The sequence below is a fragment of the Camarhynchus parvulus genome, chromosome 3, assembly GCF_901933205.1.
Source record: "Camarhynchus parvulus chromosome 3, STF_HiC, whole genome shotgun sequence".
Lineage (NCBI taxonomy): Eukaryota > Metazoa > Chordata > Aves > Passeriformes > Thraupidae > Camarhynchus > Camarhynchus parvulus.
Window position 1 is genome coordinate 18,499,779 of NC_044573.1, and position 23,426 is coordinate 18,523,204.

At 36.7% G+C, this 23,426-nt stretch overlaps 1 protein-coding gene across 6 annotated transcripts in view; it reads left to right on the top strand.

Annotated features, from left to right (window-relative positions):
• EPRS1 (glutamyl-prolyl-tRNA synthetase 1) overlaps positions 1 to 23,426 on the top strand; it is a 37,588-nt gene that overhangs the window by 8,372 nt on the left and 5,790 nt on the right. Inside the window, exons 4-31 of one of the 6 annotated variants that reach the window (XM_030944621.1) lie at positions 448 to 604; positions 1,332 to 1,471; positions 2,121 to 2,221; positions 3,501 to 3,627; positions 3,827 to 4,019; positions 4,333 to 4,504; positions 5,018 to 5,251; positions 6,288 to 6,372; positions 6,711 to 6,770; positions 7,065 to 7,085; positions 9,159 to 9,269; positions 10,771 to 10,907; positions 11,617 to 11,824; positions 12,275 to 12,387; positions 13,016 to 13,133; positions 13,270 to 13,644; positions 14,510 to 14,740; positions 15,408 to 15,656; positions 16,213 to 16,443; positions 16,792 to 17,057; positions 18,066 to 18,117; positions 18,977 to 19,186; positions 19,319 to 19,391; positions 20,152 to 20,231; positions 20,564 to 20,665; positions 21,226 to 21,381; positions 21,523 to 21,720; positions 22,077 to 22,250. In XM_030944621.1, coding sequence (XP_030800481.1) covers positions 448 to 604; positions 1,332 to 1,471; positions 2,121 to 2,221; positions 3,501 to 3,627; positions 3,827 to 4,019; positions 4,333 to 4,504; positions 5,018 to 5,251; positions 6,288 to 6,372; positions 6,711 to 6,770; positions 7,065 to 7,085; positions 9,159 to 9,269; positions 10,771 to 10,907; positions 11,617 to 11,824; positions 12,275 to 12,387; positions 13,016 to 13,133; positions 13,270 to 13,644; positions 14,510 to 14,740; positions 15,408 to 15,656; positions 16,213 to 16,443; positions 16,792 to 17,057; positions 18,066 to 18,117; positions 18,977 to 19,186; positions 19,319 to 19,391; positions 20,152 to 20,231; positions 20,564 to 20,665; positions 21,226 to 21,381; positions 21,523 to 21,720; positions 22,077 to 22,250 — 4,374 coding nt within the window. The remainder of the gene's footprint in view (positions 1 to 447; positions 605 to 1,331; positions 1,472 to 2,120; positions 2,222 to 3,500; positions 3,628 to 3,826; positions 4,020 to 4,332; positions 4,505 to 5,017; positions 5,252 to 6,287; positions 6,373 to 6,710; positions 6,771 to 7,064; positions 7,086 to 9,158; positions 9,270 to 10,770; positions 10,908 to 11,616; positions 11,825 to 12,274; positions 12,388 to 13,015; positions 13,134 to 13,269; positions 13,645 to 14,509; positions 14,741 to 15,407; positions 15,657 to 16,212; positions 16,444 to 16,791; positions 17,058 to 18,065; positions 18,118 to 18,976; positions 19,187 to 19,318; positions 19,392 to 20,151; positions 20,232 to 20,563; positions 20,666 to 21,225; positions 21,382 to 21,522; positions 21,721 to 22,076; positions 22,251 to 23,426) is intronic. The other 5 variants (XM_030944623.1, XM_030944622.1, XM_030944625.1 and 2 more) reach the window with 5 other exon arrangements.

Consider the following 23,426-nt stretch of genomic DNA (forward strand, 5'->3'; position numbering starts at 1 on the left):
GAGGAAGAGAAAATAGGGACTGAGGGGAAAATGGTATACTAACCAGCAGCAGCACCAGGAAGAGGAAGTAGGTCACAAATATGATACCTAAATAGCTAGAAGAGAGTGATGATTTTTATATACTCTTGTGATAAGGGAGTACCTGAGAACTGCTTATTATTTTACCAATGGAAATAACTTCAGTGAAGTTGATGTTTTCAGCAATTTGAATTCATGCTGAAGGAAGAAATTAAATTTAATTATTTAGTATTGTTCTTGGTAAATTTTTCAGTATAATTTATTTTAAATATTCCTTCAACATATGTTATGATCTGATATATTTAATTCTAATGTTCCTTTTAATATCTTCTGTTCAGCTGTTAGATCAATTGTGTATTATTCAGTTATTTAACAAGCTTAATTCTCATTCCATTAGTTACTTTAACTGTCTTTTGTCCTTCAAACAAGATTGACCACTGGCTGGAGTTCAGTGCTACAAAGTTATCCACTGCCAGCCAGTTCCCTTCAGCCATCCAAGAACTCAACCACTGTCTGTCTCTACGGACCTACTTGGTGGGGAACTCTCTGAGTCTTGCAGATTTGTGTGTCTGGGCTGTACTAAAAGGTATTGGTTTATATTGTCTGTTTCACTGGCTTGCAATGTCAATATTTTGATACTCAATCAATATACAACAGGAATCCCCAATTTTTCTTTTTTGTGGATGCTACTAGTGACTCCTAGCTCTATGACAGACTGTCTACTGTCATGCACGCTGCTGTGACCTGTGCATTGCTAGTGATGGTAATAGTATAGCTTAGGAAATCCTAGATTTTATTTTTTTTAAATTGTTGCTACATTTGGAAATTTATGAGCTGTAAGCCCTAGGTGGAACTTTTTCTAATTTCTTTTGTGCTAATAATTGCAAGAACATCTTTTATTACCTGTTGCCTCAATATGAAAATGTGCAACGTAAAATTATATGCATTGACCTTTCTGTGACATTATCTTAACAGAGGAAATTTCTTCGGTGTTTACTTTGAATTATTAAAAGAGGTAGCTGTTACTTTGCCAAATACCCTTTAGAGGTTAAAGAAGCTTTGATGATCTGTTTTTATGGATTTGGTTTTTATTTTCTCTTAGCTCTATATCTAAAGGTGATAGGTGACAATCTACCATTCAGTATAACCCAATTCCACTTGAAAGTAAAGGGAATAATTAGGATTAAAAGCTAGCAGCTTTTGGTGTTTTTTCAGTGTTGGTGCTCTTAAGAGCTATCTGAAAAGCTGCTGTTGATAAAAATAATTTTATTTTTATAGTTAATTGGTTTGAAAACTTCTTTGTTTTCTAACAGATAATGGTACATGGCAAGAGCAGTTAGAACAAAACAAAGCTCCTGTGCATGCGAAGCGGTGGTACAGCTTCCTTGAGGTACAACGTGCTTTCCAGTCTGTAGGAGCCAAGTGGGCTGCTGGCTCACCAAAGGTTAAAATGGTAAGATTTACTCAGGTCTTCTGGAGAGAGTAGCTTTATTTCTGTGAATACACTGCGAGAATTTTTTCTCTTTAAGTTAGAGAACTAAATACTGAAAGTAAGCAGTCATACAGTGAACTAAACTTTTATAAACTCTTGTTTACAGCTAAAGCTGTTGCTTTCAAATTTAAAAAGGCATGAGTTGTCTAGTCCAGTGTGTAGGTGGAATTGTGGAAATGTGGCACCTCTTCTTTTAATCAGCACTGCTCTTTAGCTATATTGTTTGCTTTTTCTAAAGACAATTTGAGATCCTGATGGACCTGCAAAGATTGCTCTTGACTGAAAGTTGACTGAATTTGTTAATAATGTTCAGGTTAAGAACACTAAGATACAAAACCTTAACTAGCAATTGTTTTCTTCTATGGAATAAATTAGACAACTTAGTGGGACTTTTCAGTCCTGGACCAGATTTGAAGACAAAATAACTTAAAACTCAAGAATTATTCTTTATTTGGAGTCCTGAGTGATGTGAAAGTTGTGAAGAGATGAATTTGGAGTCCAGTATGGCAACTTGTAGGTTTGAAAGGAGACTTTGATATAGCAGTTGTTATCTAGAGTTTTATATCCGATTTTACAGCTAATACAATCTGTAATTATGTCTGTTTTCAAGGCAACAGAAAAAGAAAAGAAAGCAGATGTTGGGAAGTTTGTTGAACTTCCTGGCGCAGAGATGGGAAAGGTCATTGTGAGGTTTCCTCCTGAAGCAAGTGGGTAAGAAACATGAATACTTTGCCAAGGTCCTATTTTGTTGGGTTTTTTTTTTAAGTATTTTGGTGAGAATGGTAATCGGCTTATCAGACAAAGCTGTTAAACCAAATGAGTGTTTAAAGCTCTGTCTCCACTAGAGCTGTTTGTTCACATCTCCTCTGTACTTCATTGCGCTGTTATATGGACTTGGAATGGGGAGTTTAGTTGTGAGATGGTGTTATGCAGCTCAGCAGTGGGATGAGGAGAAGCAGGAGGATGGCATTTGTATAGATAATGGATGTGTGTGCCCTGCCAGGAGCTATGGTGTGGACATGCAGTCCTTATGAATTGGGTCAAGGGACTCAATGCTTCCCAAGGCAGCTTAGATTTGAGAAAGGAAAGATGTATGGGAAGATGAAAGGAAAGATGTATAGCCTTCCTTGGGGAAGCTTGACACCAGATGTATAATGGAGGGCCAGGTGTCCAGATTGTATGGAATACCAAAACACAAACTCCTTAAAGACCACACAGAGAAGATGTGATGAGCCAGTATAATAAACTCAATTTTCAGCCACCTTTTCATTTTCTGTTTCTTTTTGGAGTTGCCTGATGGCCTATAAAATTTCCACTATTGCATGTGTTCATTACACTGGCTGTTCAGCATCACGTGACTTCTGTAGTTGAGTTTCTTACTCTGTTAGTCCAATATAAACTTTACTCAAATATTGTGAATTATGTATTTTGTACGTGTATGTCTATAACATATATTGTTCTCAGCTTACTTTAGTAGTTTTTAGTGTCTTAATCCTGGTGTTTTAAAACACTGTTCTTCAGGGACATGTTACTCTCTTTTTGTAAGAGATTTTAATTTTGTGGATTTGGGGATTTATATTTAGTTTAAGTTAGTCAGTAGCTTTATAGCTTATATTAAAAAATATGCAGTAATCGGAAAATTCCACTCTTGAGAATGTGGTAGGTTCAGATTATCTGGTAGCTGCTCCTGGGTATCATCAGCAGTTGGTTTAAGTTAATCTGTAAAAATGGAGATAATTGCAGTCCAATCTTTATATCCATAGCAACACTCTAATTTACAGATTTAGTTATTTTTAACAGTCAACTACTAAATTTGTGGGAGAAGAAACTTAATCTGTTTTCATAAACATGTAGTATTTCAGCAAATATCCTAGGTTTGCTGTTTGTTACTCTTAGGTATTGCTTTCCATTCTTTCTCCTTCCCTCACAAATAAAGAGTCTAGCTGAAGTAGTTCTGGTGTATATATTTATTTTTTAATTTCCTTTTTAGATATCTGCATATTGGTCATGCCAAAGCTGCCCTGCTAAATCAGCACTACCAAGTTAACTTCAAAGGAAAGCTTATTATGAGATTTGATGACACAAATCCAGAAAAAGAGAAAGAAGACTTTGAAAAGGTATGATAAGATAGCAGAGTGATTATAGGCTGTGAAAGAATGATAAGTGCATGCCTCTCTTTTCTTTCATGCTTATTCTTATGGCTTGTCCTTCCTGGACAATGGACCATTAAAAACACTACATCTTACTTGAAGAGGATAAAGATGTAAGAAAACTACCTTTCCTGAATATTACAGTGTACATTTTCACACTTGGCAGGTTATTCTCGAAGATGTTGCCATGCTGCACATCAAACCAGATCAATTTACATATACCTCGGATCACTTTGAAACAATAATGAAATATGCTGAGAAGCTTATTCAAGAAGGGAAGGCATATGTGGATGATACTCCTGCAGAACAAATGAAAGCAGAGCGTGAGCAAAGAGTGGAATCTAAACACAGAAATAACTGTAAGATATTTTAAGCTCTGGTCTTGCTTTCTTCCCTTTTTGATTTGGTATCAAAGCTTGATTTTTATTAACAAATATGTTCTACAAGGCTGGATGGATTAAGTACACATTTAGACCGGGGCAGTAAACTTGTGTATGTATGAATTCATCACCATTCATTATCACTTAAAAAATTCACAATGTAAAATGTGTGAAAATGAATTGCAGTGTCCAAAGAGGGGATGACACTGATTTTTCTTACTGCAATAATAAAACTTGATTCTGTATCAGCTTCATAATACCTTAGAAAATGGTGTATTTTTGTTGTTCTTAGGTGTCAATAAGAATCTACAAATGTGGGAAGAAATGAAAAAGGGAACAGAATATGGACAAACTTGTTGTCTACGGGCAAAAATAGATATGAGTAGTAATAATGGATGTATGAGGGATCCAACGCTTTATCGTTGTAAAAATCAGCCTCACCCTCGGACAGGAAGTACCTACAAGTATGTCCACTTTCTCCTTGTGTGGCCTGTAGCTTTTGCTCTTTCCAGGACATTTACAATTCCTTAGTTAATTTCTTTTAATACTTGGAACTTGTTAACATTTTTCAATTAGAATATGTGATGAGTCTCTTGACTTCCTGAAACTTGTGCAAATTACTTTTAAAACCTGTGAGATGGCCATTATGGTCAACAGTGAATATTATTTCAGTTTTAGTGCTTATATATGTTTGGAAAAAACATTAGCAGTGTAGGGTTATTTTGTTAGACTTGAATATTAAGGACATTATCAGTTCATTTCTTGAAGGCTTTCTTCATCTTAAAATTATATTGCCCTCTGCATCTTTCTGTGGACTGTAAGTTGTGTATGTGTTATTTTAGTCTTCATCTGAAAGGTTTCAGGGCATAGGTTAGAAATATTTATAATGCTTGAATATAAACTGCACTGAGTTTAAATGTTTCGGTGGGAGGAAAGTGTTTTGTTCTACCCTGCTGATTAAAGATCTTTTTTGTCAGTGTTTATCCCACATACGACTTTGCCTGCCCCATTGTTGATAGTATTGAAGGTGTCACACATGCGCTGAGAACAACTGAATACCATGACAGAGATGAACAATTCTACTGGATTATTGAGGCTCTGGGTATAAGGAAACCGTATATATGGGAGTATAGCAGGCTAAACCTCAACAACACTGTGCTCTCCAAGAGAAAGCTCACGTGGTTTGTCAACGAAGGCCTTGTGGATGGATGGTATGTTCCATGGCTGTAGGTCAGCACTGTTCCCTAAGATTCTTGTGACTGGCACATTCATTTTTGCTTTGGGATAGTTTGAATGAATATTTAAACAATATTAAAGAATACAGATTAATTTAACTGGCTTGTGTATGTACAATGTGTCTGTTTCCTACTCTACAGTAGCTGTGTACATACATATTCATGGCCTGTAATAAACATGAGGCAGCTTATTTTTGGACTCTGGCTCTTGCTGTGGGTATTATTTACATGTTTTCCACTCTTGAGTCATTGGTTGTTGTCATTGGAGTCATTCCTAAACAATGCCAGAAGAGGGCCTGGATTGAAGTATTTCTGGTCCTGTTCATCTAGTCAAATTCATCCCACTTCTCTCCAACCTGCCCTCACCCTTCTTCTTTCTGTTGAATTTTCAGATTGATTTGATTTCTGCAGACAATGTTTGGTGGACTAGCTGTCTAGTTGTCAGTTGAGTTGGAAGCTTAGATTCCTAGTTTATGCATGGAGCCGCTTGACTAGAGCCAAATTTATCCTTTTTTGTCCCTGCCTGGTTTTTTTCCCTAAAGGTGTAGCTGATCTTATGATGGTCTTTATCTTTCCTTCCCTGAGCCTCCCTGTTAGGTCCTCAGCAAGGTTTGATTCATGTTCCCACCAAATTCAAATGTTACATTGCAGATCAGGCCTTTTTATTTCTTCCATAAGAGAAAAAAAAATCATAGAATTTTATCACTTATATAAAGAGGTAGCATTGTCGCTTCTTTCCAGCAACATTTTCTGGGTGCCCTTGAAGGGGAAATAATGGATAGGGACATAACTTTTGTCTTGCTAGTTTTTGAGAGACCTAACCTTCACCATATTTTTTGTATGGATAAGAGCTCAGTCTTCTCAGTTAGGTACTTTCACCTAGCTGGGAGCTCAGTGAGTGAAATACACTGAGGCTGTGCCTTTTGTGTGTGGCAGTATTAGTAGAGTTCTTGATAAGTGCAGAGTTAGAAAATTTAGCATATGGCACTAATGGAATACCTTTTTCCACTAGGGATGACCCAAGATTTCCCACTGTCCGTGGTGTCCTGAGAAGAGGCATGACAGTTGAAGGGCTAAAACAGTTTATTGCTGCTCAGGTGGGTGTTTTCTTCTGATTCTTTGAATCTCCCTCGATAAGTTTCACAAATTTTTGTGAAGCTTCACTTAATGTACTTGTCACTGGGAGGTTTCTGCTTTTGAAGCTTTGCTACTTTGACGTCTATTGCTTCAACAATGGTAGCACCTGTGAGTAGGTGTTGGCAAAAGGGACTTGCAGTTTTCTTACTTGTAGAAGGTTTATTTTGCAAGCTCAAAAACTTTTTAATGAAAAGAAACCGTACAGAGTTTTCAGTTCAAAGAACTTTGTTTTAAATTAGTCTAAGAGCTAGAATATTTATATTAAAGTGGTGTTGATTTGTTTTTTTTTTTTATCCAGGGCTCCTCTCGATCTGTTGTGAATATGGAGTGGGATAAAATCTGGTCCTTTAACAAAAAGGTATGTGCTTACTCGGATTTGATGCTACTCCTGATATCCTCTTTCTAGGATATGTAGAGAATCCAGCGTTCATTGGAGTGCTTATCGCAACAAGTAGCAGTTGCAGTATGCTGCATCATTTGGCGCACTCTCAGGAAAATGGAATGTCCCCCCCTTCTAACCTGAAGAAGCACTAATCCTATTGATTCTCCTATACCAGTACTTCCTTGCCTTCCTTAGTAGTACGGGAAAGGATAATGGTATTAATGCTGTAAATCTGATCTGAAAACTGCATTTCATTTTTCTGCTTTCAAGCTGCGAGCTATCTGTAAGAAGGTATTACTTAATGCTTTTTACCTTAGCATATAGCTTACACTGCTGTAAGCATACATAGCATAAGCTATCATTTTGCAGCTTCATAGCACAGTCAGACTTGCTTGTATAACAGGAGCTCTACAAACCCACTGAAAATGCATTATTCCTAGTTTTCAAAGGCTGCCCACCTCTGGTTTGGCTGATTTGTCAACATAAACACAAATTTTCCCCAATTTGGTTCACGTTGGCCACGTTTCCTTTCTGTGGCAAAAGGATGAACGCACTGTGTGCTCTTCCTGGGGAGATCAAGCCAGCACTGCTGGAGTTTCTGACTGAATGGCAAATCAGGAATATTGCATCTTAACATGATGAGTTGCTTTTTGGCAGCAGATGCTTGGACACTATAATAAGGCGATTTATTTTCATGAGGATTGCATATTTTGTGTGATTGTGGAAACACCTGTTATTTTGCATTGGTATTCCTGCTTGGTTTTGCTTAGATAGTACCCAGATCTGTTCATTTAAATAGTTTTTGCTTGTCTGGCATGTGTCTTGTAATTCTTCATGTATTTTGCATTTGATTTGCTACATACATGTAGGTTTATGAATTGGTTCTTTCTGTTGCTGCATAAATATATTTATGACTAACAACTGATTTGAGGGGAGGAAACCACAATGGACTGTCAAGGCTCATTTTTTTAAAATTTACTTTTAAAGTGAGTTTCTTAGACCTCTGACTCAGCTTCTTGTACAGCACCATATTTATTAGCCAATTTTATTTACATGTGGCTGTGCAGATTGAAAGCTATCTGTGATATGAGAAAAACCAGTTGGCTGCTTAGAGGTAATTCTGAGCTCAAAGACTTTATCAGTGTGACAACTCATATTTTATACGTGATCCTGTAATTTTTAGCACCAGATGAGGGATTGCGAGTTTTAATGAATAAAATAAAGAACCTGGTAATAACACTATAAAATCTGGTCATTTAATTATCAAAATTAGGATATTAAATCGTATAATACCCCTGCATTTTGAGATACATACACAAGTCCTTTTTCAAAGTGTATGTCTAACATTTAGGTGTCTGACTTCAGGGACTACTAACTAATACAGTGTGTCTTCTTAAAAGTATATAATCATATCACTTTATTATCTAATGTCAAGTAATTAGAAGCTAAATAATTTTCTCAAAAACAGAAAAATATATAGCTGTGTAGCTTTTCATTTGAGCAGGAATAAACCAAGGAGAGCAAAAATTACTTCATATTAATAAAAGCAGGTGCTTTCCTTTGTGTCAGTTTCCAGTTACCCAGGTAGATCCTGGATATTCCTTTTGGCCTTAAATGACTGCTTTACTTGAATTATGTATTTAAGTGCTTCTGAACAGTTTGACAAACCAGTATTTCAGGTATAAAAAATACTGTGAGAAACTACAGCTGCTATGTTTGATAATGGGCAATAAAGATACAGGAAGACATCCTAGTGGTACCTTTTTCTTGCCAAACTCATGTTGTAGAAATCCAAATGAAGTAAATTTTATGGTATTGCCTTATTATAGTATCTGATGTGTCTGTAGTAAAATTGCAGACTTGATTGATGCCTCCTCTACAGCCAGTTCTGTCATTGATTCTGCTGGAGTACTGGCCTGGAAAATGAGTGTGAGATCAGGTCTTGTGCTGCTGGAAAAAGAACAACTCCACTTAAAAATTATTGCTTTAAATTTAGTTAACTAGAGAAAAAACTATTCAGATGTAATAGCCTATATGCACAGTAAAACTGTGTCAGAGTACATTTTTTGTGTCTTCCCCATAAGGCGTTGGGTCATAATTTTGGTTACTTCTGCTGTCAGTAGTACCCAATCCAGTTTTTACTCAGAGTATTTAGTAAAGTTTGGAAATTGTAAAGTATTACCACGATTTTCTCACTATTCTGTAGCTTTGGATGAAAGTGACATTAAAGCAAACTTTGAAAAAATGCAGTAACATAAAGAATACCAGTTAATATTCTTTTTTTTGGTCGTGATTGTTTTGTAAAGCATCTCATTTTTTTGTCAGTGGCATATATTCATGATCCACCTCATTTGTTTTCTGTAGGTTATAGACCCAGTAGCACCTCGGTATACTGCTTTACTGAAAGATGCAGTGGTCCCAGTAAATATTCCTGAAGCTCAAGAGGAGATGAAAGAAGTGGCTAAACACCCAAAGGTCCTTGCTTTACTCTCTTAATATTCTTGTACTGTGGCTCAGTAAGGTTGGGAAGTACCTTGGCATGAAACAGTTCAGGAAGGGGAGTCCTGCTTTTAGCTTGCTCAGATAGCTTGTCTGATAGAGATCTATCCAAGGGGTACTTTTGCTTTGCCTCAAAACTGTGCAACTGCTAAACATGTTTGCTCTTTTAAGAGAGAACTCTTTTTGTAAATATATAGAGTGCCTATAACAGGTGCTCTAAAAGGCCTCTCTGTGAGTTTTCAGAAGAGTGAGTCATTACAAGCCTGGAGTACTACTCAAGCTGGTTTTCCTATTGTTTGATGCTAACTTTCACAGAGGTTAAATATTAAATTTTATTCCAGCTCTGTAGCTATAATACAGTAAACACTCTTTATCCATTAACAGTGAGGTGTTTTTTAAGTGGTTTATAAAATCAGGTTTTATGTGGAGAGGTAACATATTAACTTGTTGATTCTGTCAATCTCTGGATTTTTCATATGACTTTTAAATTTGTACAGCAAATGGTTCTTATCAAAAGCTAAGAACTTGCTGTTTTGATACTTTTAGTATCCAGTAAACAGAGTAATATCCCTTAATAGGGAAGTATGTTACTGATAAAACTCTTTCTTGCTGCTACAAGTAACAAAGATACTTTCCTTTTGAGTCAAGTGTGCTGAAATGTCACTGAAAGCATCCCTTAACTTATATATACTTACACTGAGAAATGAGTGAATATTGCTGAGCCTTTGCTTCATTTCTTTGTTTTGATTTTGTTGCTCTGAGTGCTCCGGTAGTCATTTCTTGTAACTGAGAGTTGGACATTGGGTTTCCCCTCTTGCCTGTGGCTGATAACAAGGAAACAGGTTTTGAGCAGATGTGAGAGCTGTGACTCTTCAAGGCTCAAAGACACTGAAGTTTGGTCAGATACAAGCCAGCATATTAAAACATTGATAGTACCAGTAAATGCTTCCTCCAGTATGTAATGAAATAAATACTGACCTAAATAAACAAATAGAAAACTCCTGACCAGCTGAGAAAGTCTGAACTCACAGCTGTTGGCCTTTTTAGAAAATAGAAATTTATCTCAATTGTTGAGATACTTTAAAGCTGAATATTTTATAAGTGATGTAGTTCTGGTTTCTGTCTTTACAAATCTATGCAGCTAAAAGAAGCTCCATATATATTTCCATAATAACGTTATAAAAAAGCAAAAATTAGAGTTCTGAAATTAGTTTTGAAGGGAATTTGCTGAGCAAAATGGGAACTTGAGAAAAAATTTGGGTTTACTTGTAAGATCCTAAAGATGCATGGACCTTCCAATGGAATATGGAATATGCTGTCAGAGGATTTTTTGGGTGAATTATCCGGGGAATGCGGACAACGCCTGTAAAGAAGAAACTGGAGAGAGCTGTGGAAAAACATTGTAGCTTTGCATTACTGTTATAGTCCATCTTCTGTCTTCAACTGTTGTCTTTGAAATGTAAACCATTATTCACAGAATGCTGATGTTGGGTTGAAGCCTGTGTGGTACAGCTCCAGAGTCCTCATTGAGGGCGTAGATGCAGAGACTCTGGCGGAAGGAGAGGTGGTTACGTTCATAAATTGGGGCAATATCATCATCACCAAATTAAACAGGTAACCTGTATAGTGGCAGATGAAATTAATTTTTGCTTTTCAGCTTTTTGTTGCCTTTTCTTTTAACAGGAAGCTTGTAACAGTAAAGAATTAATGGTTGGCCATATATGTCCATTCTGTGAGTCTATGTCTATAAATCTACTTTGAAATACACCATGAAACTGCATGTTAGCATAGAGTGTATATTGCTGTAGATTCAGGTAGGAAATCATTAGTCAGTCCTGATACTGCATGTCCCTCTCATCCAGTGCTCTCCATGATTCTGTGGCACTATTGCCACTGTAAAACAGTTTTTTCAGACAGAAGAAAAACACCTGGAATGTTAACAACTTTTACCCCATGACAAATACTGCTTTTGCATACTGAGAAACTAAACCTGTCACAGTTTTAGTTGCACAGCTGTTGAGGTGGGGAAGGGGACCATTTAATGTCATCACAGTATCTTTGGAGTGGTTGTGTTGAGACAGTGCCAGTATGGGGTGAGCTCTGATAGAGAACATAAATATGCAAAGATTTTTCTCCCCATGCTTTTTACTCTATATTGATATTTAAGACAACAAAATTAGTGGAGAACTTAAATGGCAGTGAATGCACTCTTTCATTTTCTATGATTCACTCTTCAAAAATGAACTCTGAACACTTATTTTTGCAGTATTGAATCAGAACTGATCATTTAGGCTGTACCATTATAATTTCTTTTTTCCTGTAGAAATTCAAGTGGAAAAATTGTGTCTATCAATGCCAAGTTAAACTTAGATAATAAGGACTTCAAAAAGACTACTAAGATCACTTGGTTGGCAGAAACTCCACGTGCACCCCTCATCCCAACTGTCTGTGTTAATTATGAGCATCTGATCACTAAGCCGGTTCTAGGTAAAGATGAAGACTTCAAGCAATATATCAACCGAAATAGCAAGGTGAGTTGTATTTTTGTCCCCTTTAATTCCACAAAACTTCATGTTTGTTGTTTTTTTGTTTTGTTTTGTTTTGTTTTTTAACTCACTGTTTCTAGTTGTGGTTTTGAAAATAGAATTGTTTTTTTGTTAGACAGATAAATTGTGCTGGTGTATCTAGTTTGTGTTTCCATGTAACCTGTCATAATCTCAAAATTTAAATATGACTCTTGTTTATTCTTAGTTGTTACCAGGCTTTTACACATCTGAAACCAATAGTTTGAGTTTTTGTCTTGGTACATTCTTATGATGTGACATCTTCTTGCTAGTACTTCTTCTGCTGTTGCTGGAATTAAGTAGCATTTTGACACTTTGAAAAGGAGGAAATCACCACTATCCTTCTACAACTCTATTCTATTTCTTGCTGTTCCTTTGCTCTGTTAGACGTGGACTAATTTCTTTTAATACTTACAGCAAGAAGAACTGATGCTGGGTGATCCATGCCTTAAGGAGTTAAAAAAAGGAGACATCATACAACTTCAGAGGAGAGGATTCTATATTTGTGATCAGCCCTATGAGCCAGTGAGGTAAGTTACCTGAGAATGGCCTAAACAGACTTCACAGAATTTGCTTTAGCTTGTTGTGTTTTAGTGTTTTCACACACACACGTTGGTAAGAGTAATGTCGTCTGCAAATATTTACCCATTACCATGATCTTTGTGAGGAATATCTCTGTGGACTGGCATGGCTTTTATACTTTTATTCCATTCCTGCCTCTTAAAACTGTCTTAAGCCAAGTATGTGGTACTTGAGGTGCACCCCAGCTAACCTGGACTTCGTAATGTGGTCATGGTTTTCTTGTGACTTGGAGTATAGAAATTAAGTAGCAGTGCTACAGAATAAAACAGGCATTTTTCCAATTAGGGTGTGCACATACTACTTAATTGTAACACTTTCTTAGCTAGCTATTGAAATATCTAAATGCAATTATAACATAAACATATAAATATTATAAAAAAGGAAAATGCACATGTAAGAGGAATCATTGCAGATCCCCAATTGTGTAAATGTAGATAATTACACCTGTATATCAAAGATAAACTTGCAGTTGTGTGAAAGCATCTTTTAGAAAGAGTAGCCTATTTGTTTCAATGAATGTTTGATATTTATCTTTTATTTCCTTTACTGTTGTGTTTTCTATAAATCTTTTTATAGTCCTTACAGCTGTAAAGATGCCCCGTGCATTTTGATTTACATCCCTGATGGACACACTAAAGAAATGCCAACATCTGGGTCAAAAGAGAAGGCCAAAGCTGAAACTGCAAAGAAAGAGGTAAACTACTAGTGGTTTAGGAAAGTACCATAAAATGTGTGTATGTGTATATACATATATATACACATATATACTATACATCTCTTTCTGTACGAGACTACATGCTGAGTACTTGGCTTCTTTTTTTTTTTTTAAGGCTGGTTCAGCTGTAAAAGGAAAATCTGCTCCAGTCGTTGGTCATACCTCTACTCCAGCCTGTGCTGAGTCATCTGAAGGTCACTTGATCATCTACAACAAGGTGGCTGCACAGGGTGATCTAGTTCGTGACTTGAAGGCTAAGAAGGCAGCAAAGGAAGATATTGATAAAGCTGTGAAACAACTGCTGGCCTTAAAAGCAGAATACAAAGAGAAGACAGGCCAGGAGTATAAGCCAGGAAATCCTCCAGTATCTGGAACTGCACAGTCATCAAAACCTGAGACCTCTGGTACCTTGGACAGTAAAGCCCTGTATGATAAAGTAGCAGAACAAGGAGAAGTGGTCCGAAAACTGAAAGCTGAGAAAGCATCTAAGGTGACGATTAAAATAATCCTGTGGTTTTGTCTGGGTTTGCATAGCCCGTTGTTCTCTCTCTGTGGAGGTGAATGGGTGCTTATGGATCCAGAGATTTTATAGTAGTCATCATTTGGACTGGACTCTGTTCTGTCAAGATTTGTGTTTTCCAAAACTTATTTCTTCAGTTAGATTTGTATGACCAAGTTTGTATTGGTGAATTCCTGTAATTTCTTAGGCTGGTGCTCTGAAACATGGACCGAGTTTACCCAACAGCAAGAGCTGATTAACTATCCAAATCAAGTCCTTGAGATTTAAATGCCTTGTCAATTTCTTCATTTCTTTAACTCAGTATGGTCAAATTATATGACTTCACAGGATTGAATTGTTGCTGTTTAGACCTTGAAACAAAGCTCCAAAACCAGAAAGGAAAGATCCAAATGCCACAGTTTTTGAGAATCTTCCTGTCTGTAACTGTACGTAGCAAACATAGCTACTATTAGCTGTGTTATTTTCTTTCTTTCTAATGCAGAGCAAGAAGAGAGGGAAAATAACATAGTTTGCCCAGTGGTTAAATAATGTTGATAGTAGTAGTATCTTGATGGCACTATAAAATCGAAATAAATGAGAAGATCTAAATTAATTTATTATTATAATTTTACTTAGGACAGTTAGGGTTGTACATCCCTTAGGAGGAGTTACTTTGTTAAAATAGGAGATCAGTAGAGAAAACTTCTCTGAATAACTCCACTAAGTACTTAGGAAAATTGAATAGGTGCACATAAACTGCAGGTCTTTTTATGAAAGTATTTATGGTACTCTTGAGAATCTTATGTCTCTGTATCTCTGTTCCTCCCTCTTTCTGCCCCTTCCTTTCTTCTTTCAGGATGAGATAGGTGCTGCTGTGGAAGTCCTTTTATCCCTAAAGGCAGAATATAAACGACAGACAGGCCAGGAGTACAAGCCTGGAAGCCCACCTGTGGCCTTTGTCCCTCCTCAGTGTTCTCCTGTTCCCATTCCTCCATCCCCATGTCCAGTAGACAGCAAGGCTCTGTACAGCAGAGTAGCTCAACAAGGAGAAGTGGTCCGCAAGCTCAAATCGGAGAAAGCTTCAAAGGTGTTCTACCTGTGGATACTTCTGAGTGGAACAGTGTCTTCAATTTAGGCTAAAACCCAATGGCAGGTTTTGTGAAATTTGAGGAGCAGAATTTCTAAGCTAGTTCCATGAAGTGCTTTCCCAAATTCTCTTGAGCTGATGATATGGGTGACTGCATGAGTTATGTGTTAGTGCATGGAAAATAAATAAGTTCTTTTTTTAGTCATACAAGATAAGTGAAGCAGAATATAGGCAGTAACTTGAAAGAAGGGCTGTAACTTGGAGCCAGAATGGCAGCAATAAATTTGGGAATTACCTGATCATGACCAAAGAACCATTCAGAGTCTATATATTTGCTGCTATTCTCCAGTGTGCAGCTCATGGACTGCTATAACTGGAAGGGACTAAGCCACCTAAATGGGAGGCTTTTATGGCACAGAAATCAGCCCGTACCTACACTACCTGATTTGGTCCTTTGGTATACAACTTGTAGGTATTCTGGCTAAAAAGTTTTATCACAGAACTTAGTAATAACAACTTATACTCACAGGATAGCTCTAGAAGTTTTATTACAACAGCTGTGTTAGTGCCGTTCTAGTAAAGCTTGTGTTATCTCAGCTATTGTGTTACACCTCTACCCTTATTTCTACCCTTATCTGCAACTGTTGTTTTTTCTCTCTTGCTTCAGGAACAAATAGATGAGGCTGTGAAAATTCTTTTAAACCTAAAAGCAGAATATAAACAAAAGACAGGTCAAGAGTACAAGCCTGGAAATCCACCCTCAACACCTCCTTGTCTATCTTCCACTGCACTTCCATCTCCTGTCTGCTGCAGTAACTTGGCAAGCTGTAGTTTAGTGGATGGCAAAGCACTTTATGATACTGTAGCTGAGCAAGGGGAAGTGGTACGCAGACTCAAGGCAGAGAAAGCTTCCAAGGTACAGCAGGCATTAAGAGTGAGCAATTGTAATCACATTTGGCCACTGGGGGGAAATCTTTCACCAGGTAGTGGTCAAGCTCCCCTATGTCCAGGTCATGCATGCTCTGATAATGCCAAACAGAACTGTTCTGGTGCTGGATACTTTCCTGACTCAGATATACAAAGTCAAACTTAACCTCTCATATCTAGGTGAATAGGCACGAGCATGGCAGATATTGACCCTGCAGAAGTGTTTAATGTATTTTACTATCCCTTGCTGTATTTGGGACGAGTGACTGTTCAACTATCTAGCAAGACCTTTCAAAATGAGACAGATTCAGTGATGGTTGTGGAAAAGAACACGAGACAAACCTGCAGCTTTTTAGGTGCTTCTGGGGGACAGGGGGGTTTCTGCCTGAATTTCCACCTTGCAAAATTAGTTTTGGTGTTGAGTTGTTTTTGGGGGGCTTTTTTATTGGTTGGTTAGGTTGGTTTTGTAGCCTGATAATCAATGCTTCTGGCCAGTTCTCTCTTTAATTCTCACCAGTAAATCTTGCTATTTGTCCTCCACACAGGATCAAATAGACGAAGCAGTAAAACTCCTCCTTTCTCTAAAAGCTGACTACAAGGAAAAGACTGGGCAGGAATACAAGCCAGGACACCCACCAGCAGCTCAGGGAGCTTTGCCTCAGACATCAAACACAGTACCCAGTGGTCCAGACACTCCTGAAGCTAAAGCTCTGTTTAGCAAAGTAGCTCTTCAAGGAGATGAAGTTAGGAAATTAAAAGCAGAAAAAGCAGACAAGGTAATAACATATACACTGTAGTGTAAAAACGTAATATATGTATTTAAATCTAAAACTATATTTGAAATTCAGTGTGATTATGGGAGTTAAAAATGTAAAAAAATTTACACCTTTAAAATAAGCAGCATTTGAATTCTGAGATCTGAAACATTCTTTTTAAATTAGGTATGCTGTCAGGTATGATCCTATAAAATGTCAGCACATTAAGGTTAAGTACTGGCTTATGCAGACTTTTCTGCCAACAGTCAGTGAATGTCCATAAAGCCATATAGATTTTTTTTTTTTTTTTTTGATAGAGCCATATAATTCCAGTGATTTCTCTATAATTTGCTACTTTTTTTCTTCAAGGAAAAGATAGATGTGGCTGTTAAAGAGCTTCTTCAATTGAAGGCCCAGTATAAGTCTGTTGCAGGAATGGACTATAAACCAGTGTCTTCTAGTGGTGTGGATGACAAAGACAAAAAGAAGAAAGAGAAGGAGAACAAGTCTGAAAAGCAGAGTAAACAACAGAAGCATAATGATGGCCCCAAAAAAGAACCTTTGCAAGGACAGAGTGGGAATGAGCGCTCCTCAAATGGATCAGGAGAGGGCCAAGGCCCTAAGAAACAAACCAGGTAAAGATGCAATCTTTAATCTTATTGGATAGAACCATCAGCTGTCTACCTCTGTTCAGATTTAGAGTGTGATACATGTCTCATTTCACTTGAAAGTGTGGACATTTGCAAAATAACTGTATTGATTTTCATATTAGGGATTGAGCCAAAAGCAAGTAACCAAAGTTTATTTAGTGTCAGTTGTACCTCAGCATCCTGTATAGTTACTGTCACTGAGAATTTTTTGTGCTTATTATTTGCTTCTGTAAATGTGCTGCTGTGTCTTGCTGAAAGTTTAGAGGTCTTTTTACAGCATGTATTATGCATCACTATGTATTTACTGTTTCATATACATAAACAATATATTAGAGACAAGAGATTTGGTTATTTTATATAGAAATAATGCCAGAAAAAATGTATTTCCCTTCTTTAAAACCTCCCTGTTTGTAGAGATGTAAAACCTTTACTTTTGTGTTCTATCATTTGAATCTGGTGAGTTTAACCTTCTTTAGAATCCTGTAGTTTTATTGGTTATCCTTATTTTGAGGTAGGGTCAGTTTTCCATCTCAAAACAGTGTGACTGACCATTCACATGAATGGTGAATTTGAGTTGCAGGTCTTTCCTGAAATTTTAGCTACTGGCTAGGTAGGAAATGTTTAAAATAAAGAGTAAAACAGCTTACACACAGGTCTGGTTAATCTTAGGTTCTTACTGGACTGCTTACTAGTGGTTGGATTTTTTAATGTGTTGCTGTGAGGTTCTTTGATACAGCCATAGTGAGAATTAGAAGTGTTCAAACCATACTAAATAATTGGAACTGTTCTTTAAATATTAATATTAAATATTCTTGTTAGGATAAGGAAATACTAGCAACTCCCACCAGCCAAAACTTAGCCTTTTGATGTAAAACTAAAACATTCTCTTCCACCTTATTATTCCATATCTCCTGCCCCAAAAGAGATGAGGAAGAAAAGGGTTAGGATAAGTTTCATGGCTAAATGCTGAATGGTTCTTTTGTCATACCATAGGCTGGGTCTAGAAGCTAAAAAAGAAGAAAATCTTTCAGAGTGGTTCTCTCAGGTAAGTAAGTGCCCATCAGTTTGATTTGATTGTTTCATTCTGTTATAAATCAATGTGTGTTTGGGATTTACATCCTTCTGATTGAGTTTCTTTTTTGTTTTTTTCAATACAAAGCAAAGTATTTGCTCTTTTCTATGTCTTATGTTATTATGGTCTTAAATAGAACTGCCTTGGAGTGAAGACCTGAGTAAATTTAGTAAGCTGTAAAAAGGGTGAGTGTCAACCACCCAACCTTATTATATATAATACATATGGTTTCCTTGTTTCATACCTGAATTCCTCTTTTGTTAAGAGTAAAAAACTTAGTTGAAATTATAGGAATTTAACAGACTTGAGAGTTTTATTTCAGCTCCAGGTGATACATAACAGAATGAATATCTGTTGCTACTTAACAATTTTGCTGGCTTGTAGATTGAAAACAACCCAGGTCAAGATGATTCATTTTGATTAGTCTTGTTATGAGAGATTGTAAGTAGCTGTCAGTGGTGTACATTTCCTGTCAGTAGTATAATTTTTGCCTGTACTCTAAGGAGTAAAAGTCTCTTCTGACATGAGCTACAGACATTTCCTACAGAAGTGCAGGATTTTTTTGTTCCTGGAAAACAGTTATAGTCTCTTACTTGGGTTCATGAAATTCAGTTTTAGTTAAATGTTTACAGTATTCAGACCTATTATTAAGCTTAATGTTCCTGGTTAACCTTCTCCAGGTAACAAATGACCCTAAAGTATATCTTAGCTGCTAACAATTGGAGCAGTTTTAAGTAGGAGACTTCTCTTGAGTTGCATGACGCACACTTGAATTACTGAATGTTCTCTATGTACAAACTGAAACTTCAGCCTCTGATTAATCTTTTGCAAGGTGATTACAAAATCAGAGATGATTGAATACTACGATGTCAGTGGCTGTTATATTCTTCGTCCTTGGGCTCATGCTATTTGGGAAGCCATCAAAGACTTCTTTGATGCAGAGATCAAGAAACTTGGAGTGGAAAACTGCTACTTCCCCATGTTTGTGTCCCAGGCTGCCTTAGAGACGGAGAAGTCTCATATTGCTGACTTTGCTCCTGAGGTACACTTCAAAACTTCATTTTAATCTGACTGTAAGAAAACCCAACCGCTTAGTCTGCAGCTGGGTATGAAAGTAAGTTTGGAGCTAGAGGATATTTTCCCAAACTTGTTTTTTATTTTCTCCTTTTTTTAGGTTGCTTGGGTCACAAGATCTGGGAAAACAGAACTGGCTGAACCAATTGCTATACGTCCCACAAGTGAAACAGGTGAGTCTCTTTTCATGTAGTTTGGCTGTAAACTTACATGTGAAGTTCTATGTATAGTGTAGCTGGTAGACAGAAGAGTCCCTTCTGAAAAGTGGAAGCCCCCATTTTTCAGAATGTTTTCTGTAAATCCTTAGGAAAATTTTTTAATCTTGTTGCTGCTCATAGTAAATCCACATTATATGTTCCCTTAAATAGACACTTTTATGAAATGCATACTTTTCCAGGAATTTTTTGTTAATATCCTGAAGACTGACTTACTTTGTCTGAAAACATATTTGATTATTTAGTTTATAAGAATTTTTTTTCAACTCATAATTCACTTCAGTTTTGCATGTATTTTGACTGTAACTGTTCCTCTGAGTAGTTTAAACAAGCATTTTAAGGCCTAAGGCTGGATGAGTTTTTGAGTCAGGTGTAGCATAGCATCCTGAAATCTTGAGGTCAGGGAATTCCTATTTGTGAGCCCAGGTGTATTCACCGTACTGTAAGCCAGTGATTCAAATCCAGTGTCATTAAATAATAAGCTTTGGATTGTACTTTGACCAGCAGCAACCAAGCTCTTTTGCAGAGACTCGGGATGAAGTGGAAGTTTTTTGGTGAAAATATTATGTATTAAGACAAAAAAATCTATTTTAAAGGAACTGAAACATGAAAGCATAATTCTCACAGCAGAGAATGTTAAGCTTATATGTAGCAAAAGGAAAGGTTTGACATAAATGTCTTTATTGTGTGGAGACTCAAAGCTGCTTTCTTTTCACAGTAATGTATCCTTCCTATGCAAAGTGGGTGCAGTCACACAGGGATCTTCCTATCAAGCTTAATCAGTGGTGCAGTGTTGTGGTATGTCTACACAATTCCTGAGTACCTCTTCTTATCACAAGTGCAGTGTAGGACAGTTATTCTCTGTGGACTTGGCATGATCATAATGATCACAGCACATATTTCAAAGCAAAATTATTACCATGGTTTATATGATATATTTTTCTCAGTGTTTCTAATAAAACATTCTTTATCAATGTGTGTGGTTGATTGTATTAAGTAGAAATCTGACTAGTTGGCTTTTTTATCTTTATTGAGGGTTTTCTAATACTTGCTTATAAACATTATTTGTAACAATAATTTGACACTTCATAGTGTCATTGTGTTAAATTTTTTTTCTTCTGCTCCTCCAGCGCTGGGAGTTCAAACATCCCCAGCCTTTCCTTCGCACTCGTGAGTTCCTTTGGCAGGAGGGTCACACAGCATTTGCAACATATGAAGAAGCAGCAGAAGAGGTAAAAATGAATGCACTGGTGCTTCTCCTTTCAGGAAGTTACCTTACTCCATAGCAGCACAAACAAATCTTTGTACTGAGACCTCAAGGAAATCTTTTTTTTTGAGCGCCCTTGTGAAAAATGCCAAGTTTATTAGAACCATTTTTTTTCTCAGATGTAACCCATTTCTGAGGCTTCATTCTCTAAAACAATATGGGGAGTTTGAAGAGTGTGATTTATAGTGTGTGCTTACCTTAAAATGATTTTTCTTAAAAATACTTAAAAATCAGTTTTCCTTAAAAATTTATATAATGCATCCATGTGTTTACTGCTAGAAGTTTTAAAACTTTCTTTGCCCAGTTTTAAAACTTTTTTCTTGTTTTCTGTCATACAGTTGTTGCTTTTTGATTCAGGGAAAATAACATCCAAAGTTTAAAGTAATTGAAGAAATCTTAGTTTCTAAACAAAGTTTTGAGAAAGTGTTAAATCTTAGAGATTTCAGACTCTGTCACGTAAAAATATTTTAAGATTTAACAAATGCTAAATACTGAGTAATTCTGAAGATAGCTTGTTTATTATAGGTGCTGCAGATACTTGATCTCTATGCTCGGGTGTATGAGGATCTCTTGGCAATACCTGTTGTGAAAGGAAGAAAGACAGAGAAGGAGAAGTTTGCTGGGGGGGATTATACAACCACTTTAGAGGCATTTATATCTGCCAGTGGAAGAGCTATCCAGGTATTTACTTATTAATAATAATATATATAATATAATAATAATTCTTTTTCTCATTAAATATAGGAAGATGAAATATTTAAATTGATGCATGATAGACTTAACTTTCCATTGAATAGAATTTTCTGTGTGCATCTATTTCAGGGAGCAACGTCACATCATCTAGGGCAGAATTTCTCAAAGATGTTTGAAATTGTGTTTGAAGATCCCAAGAAGCCAGGAGAAAAACAGTTTGCTTATCAGAATTCCTGGGGCATTACAACTCGGACTATTGGCGTAATGACAATGATTCACGGAGATAACATGGGATTGGTACTCCCACCTCGTGTAGCCTGTATTCAGGTGTGTAAAAATGCCTTAAGCTGCTTTAGTTCCCTTTCTTGTCTTGGAATTTGTAAGTATTTCATGTCAGGCAGCTGAAAGACTTAATATAGAATGGAGCTGTCTAGTTACAGAGTAGCTGTGTGAAGTTAATAGAAATCATTAGGATACTTGTCGTGGACCAGTCCCCTTTGATAGTTCATCCATTTGAAGTAATGTTATCTGTGCCATTAGTATGAAAAGTGAAATGTGTCCTTCATTTCTGAGAGCATGAAGGAAAATGCTGGAATATGGGCCACAATATTGGCTTCAAGTTTTTTATAACTATGAGCTAATTTTTTTTTGTAGCATAAAGTACATGTCCTGTTCTATTGCAGGTTGTAATTATTCCCTGTGGTATCACAAACTCCCTTTCTGAAGAGGACAGAGAGGCCCTGTTGAAGAAATGTAATGAATATCGTATCAGGCTGCTTGCTGTCAACATCCGTGTCCGGGCTGATTTAAGAGACAACTACTCACCTGGCTGGAAGTTCAACCACTGGGAACTTAAGGTACTTTTCTTTCCAGGAGGGGTTTTGAAGCCTAGGTGAGGGGAATATATGAGGTATGCTATGTGTGCCCTCTGTTCTGAAGGCAAATGTGTTCTGTAAATTAAAATGTGCTGCCTGATAATCAGTGATCGCTTTAGTGAATAAAGGAAGGAAAGGTGTTTTCAAAGACTTGTTCTGTTTGCTAGGATTTGCATGTCATTAGGGATTTTTAAACCTCCAGGGCTTTACTTATATACCTAGAAATTTAAATTAGGAGCATAAATTACTTGCATTTTTAGAAATGTGTACTAATACTTCAGTGTGTCCTGACTCACAGTAGAGCCTTCTGTGCATACAGCAGAACAGAGAAGATAAACCTGCAGTGTCAGAAAAGAAAGGAGCAATTTTTTTGTTTCAATATTGCCATGTTCCCCTCATATTGAACTTTAGAGGAACAGTTCTGCTTCCTCTAATATAAGAGGCTTTTATAAAACAGAAATAGTGAGCAGAATAAAGCAGTCATTATAATGGTAATTAAAAATTGAATGACGTATTGAGTGTTGTTATGGAATCTTATTTTTATTCTGAATTTAAAATCAGTTTCAATATGGTAATCTCTTCAAAGTAACCTGATAGAAGTGACCCAAATTGTTCAAAATTCCTGTTGTCTCAAAGTTCTCTTCCCTTTGTGTAATCTTTTTTTCTACTGGACCTCTAGTACTGTGAAGCTATGTTGGAAAACTTTCTAAATAAAATTAGGTTTTTCAAGGAGGCACACAGCACAGGGTAAACTAGATGTTTTTCACAAAATCTACTAATGTGTCCAGCATAATACCTAAACTGCAACTTCAGGCTCATTGTAGGAACAATACACTCCTTTTATTGAGTGCATAAGGTATTTTGTAGGGTAAAAAATACAAAGGTGCTGGAATAAGAAGTAAAAGAATTAACTGGAAAATATTTTGCCTTATGCACTTGTCAGCTTAGCAGACTTCTGATGTTACTTCCTAAAAGAACTGAGTCAGTGGTACTTCTTTTGTATTGTCTGGTGTTAGTTCCACTGCTTTCTTGGGAAGTCTTCCTAAGGGACCATGAACTATTCTTTCACTTAGTAGTGTTACAATTAGAAGTACTGGATACTCCCTTCCAAGTTTTTATTATGGAAACAATGCTTTGTGGGCATAAACTGTTCAGTTT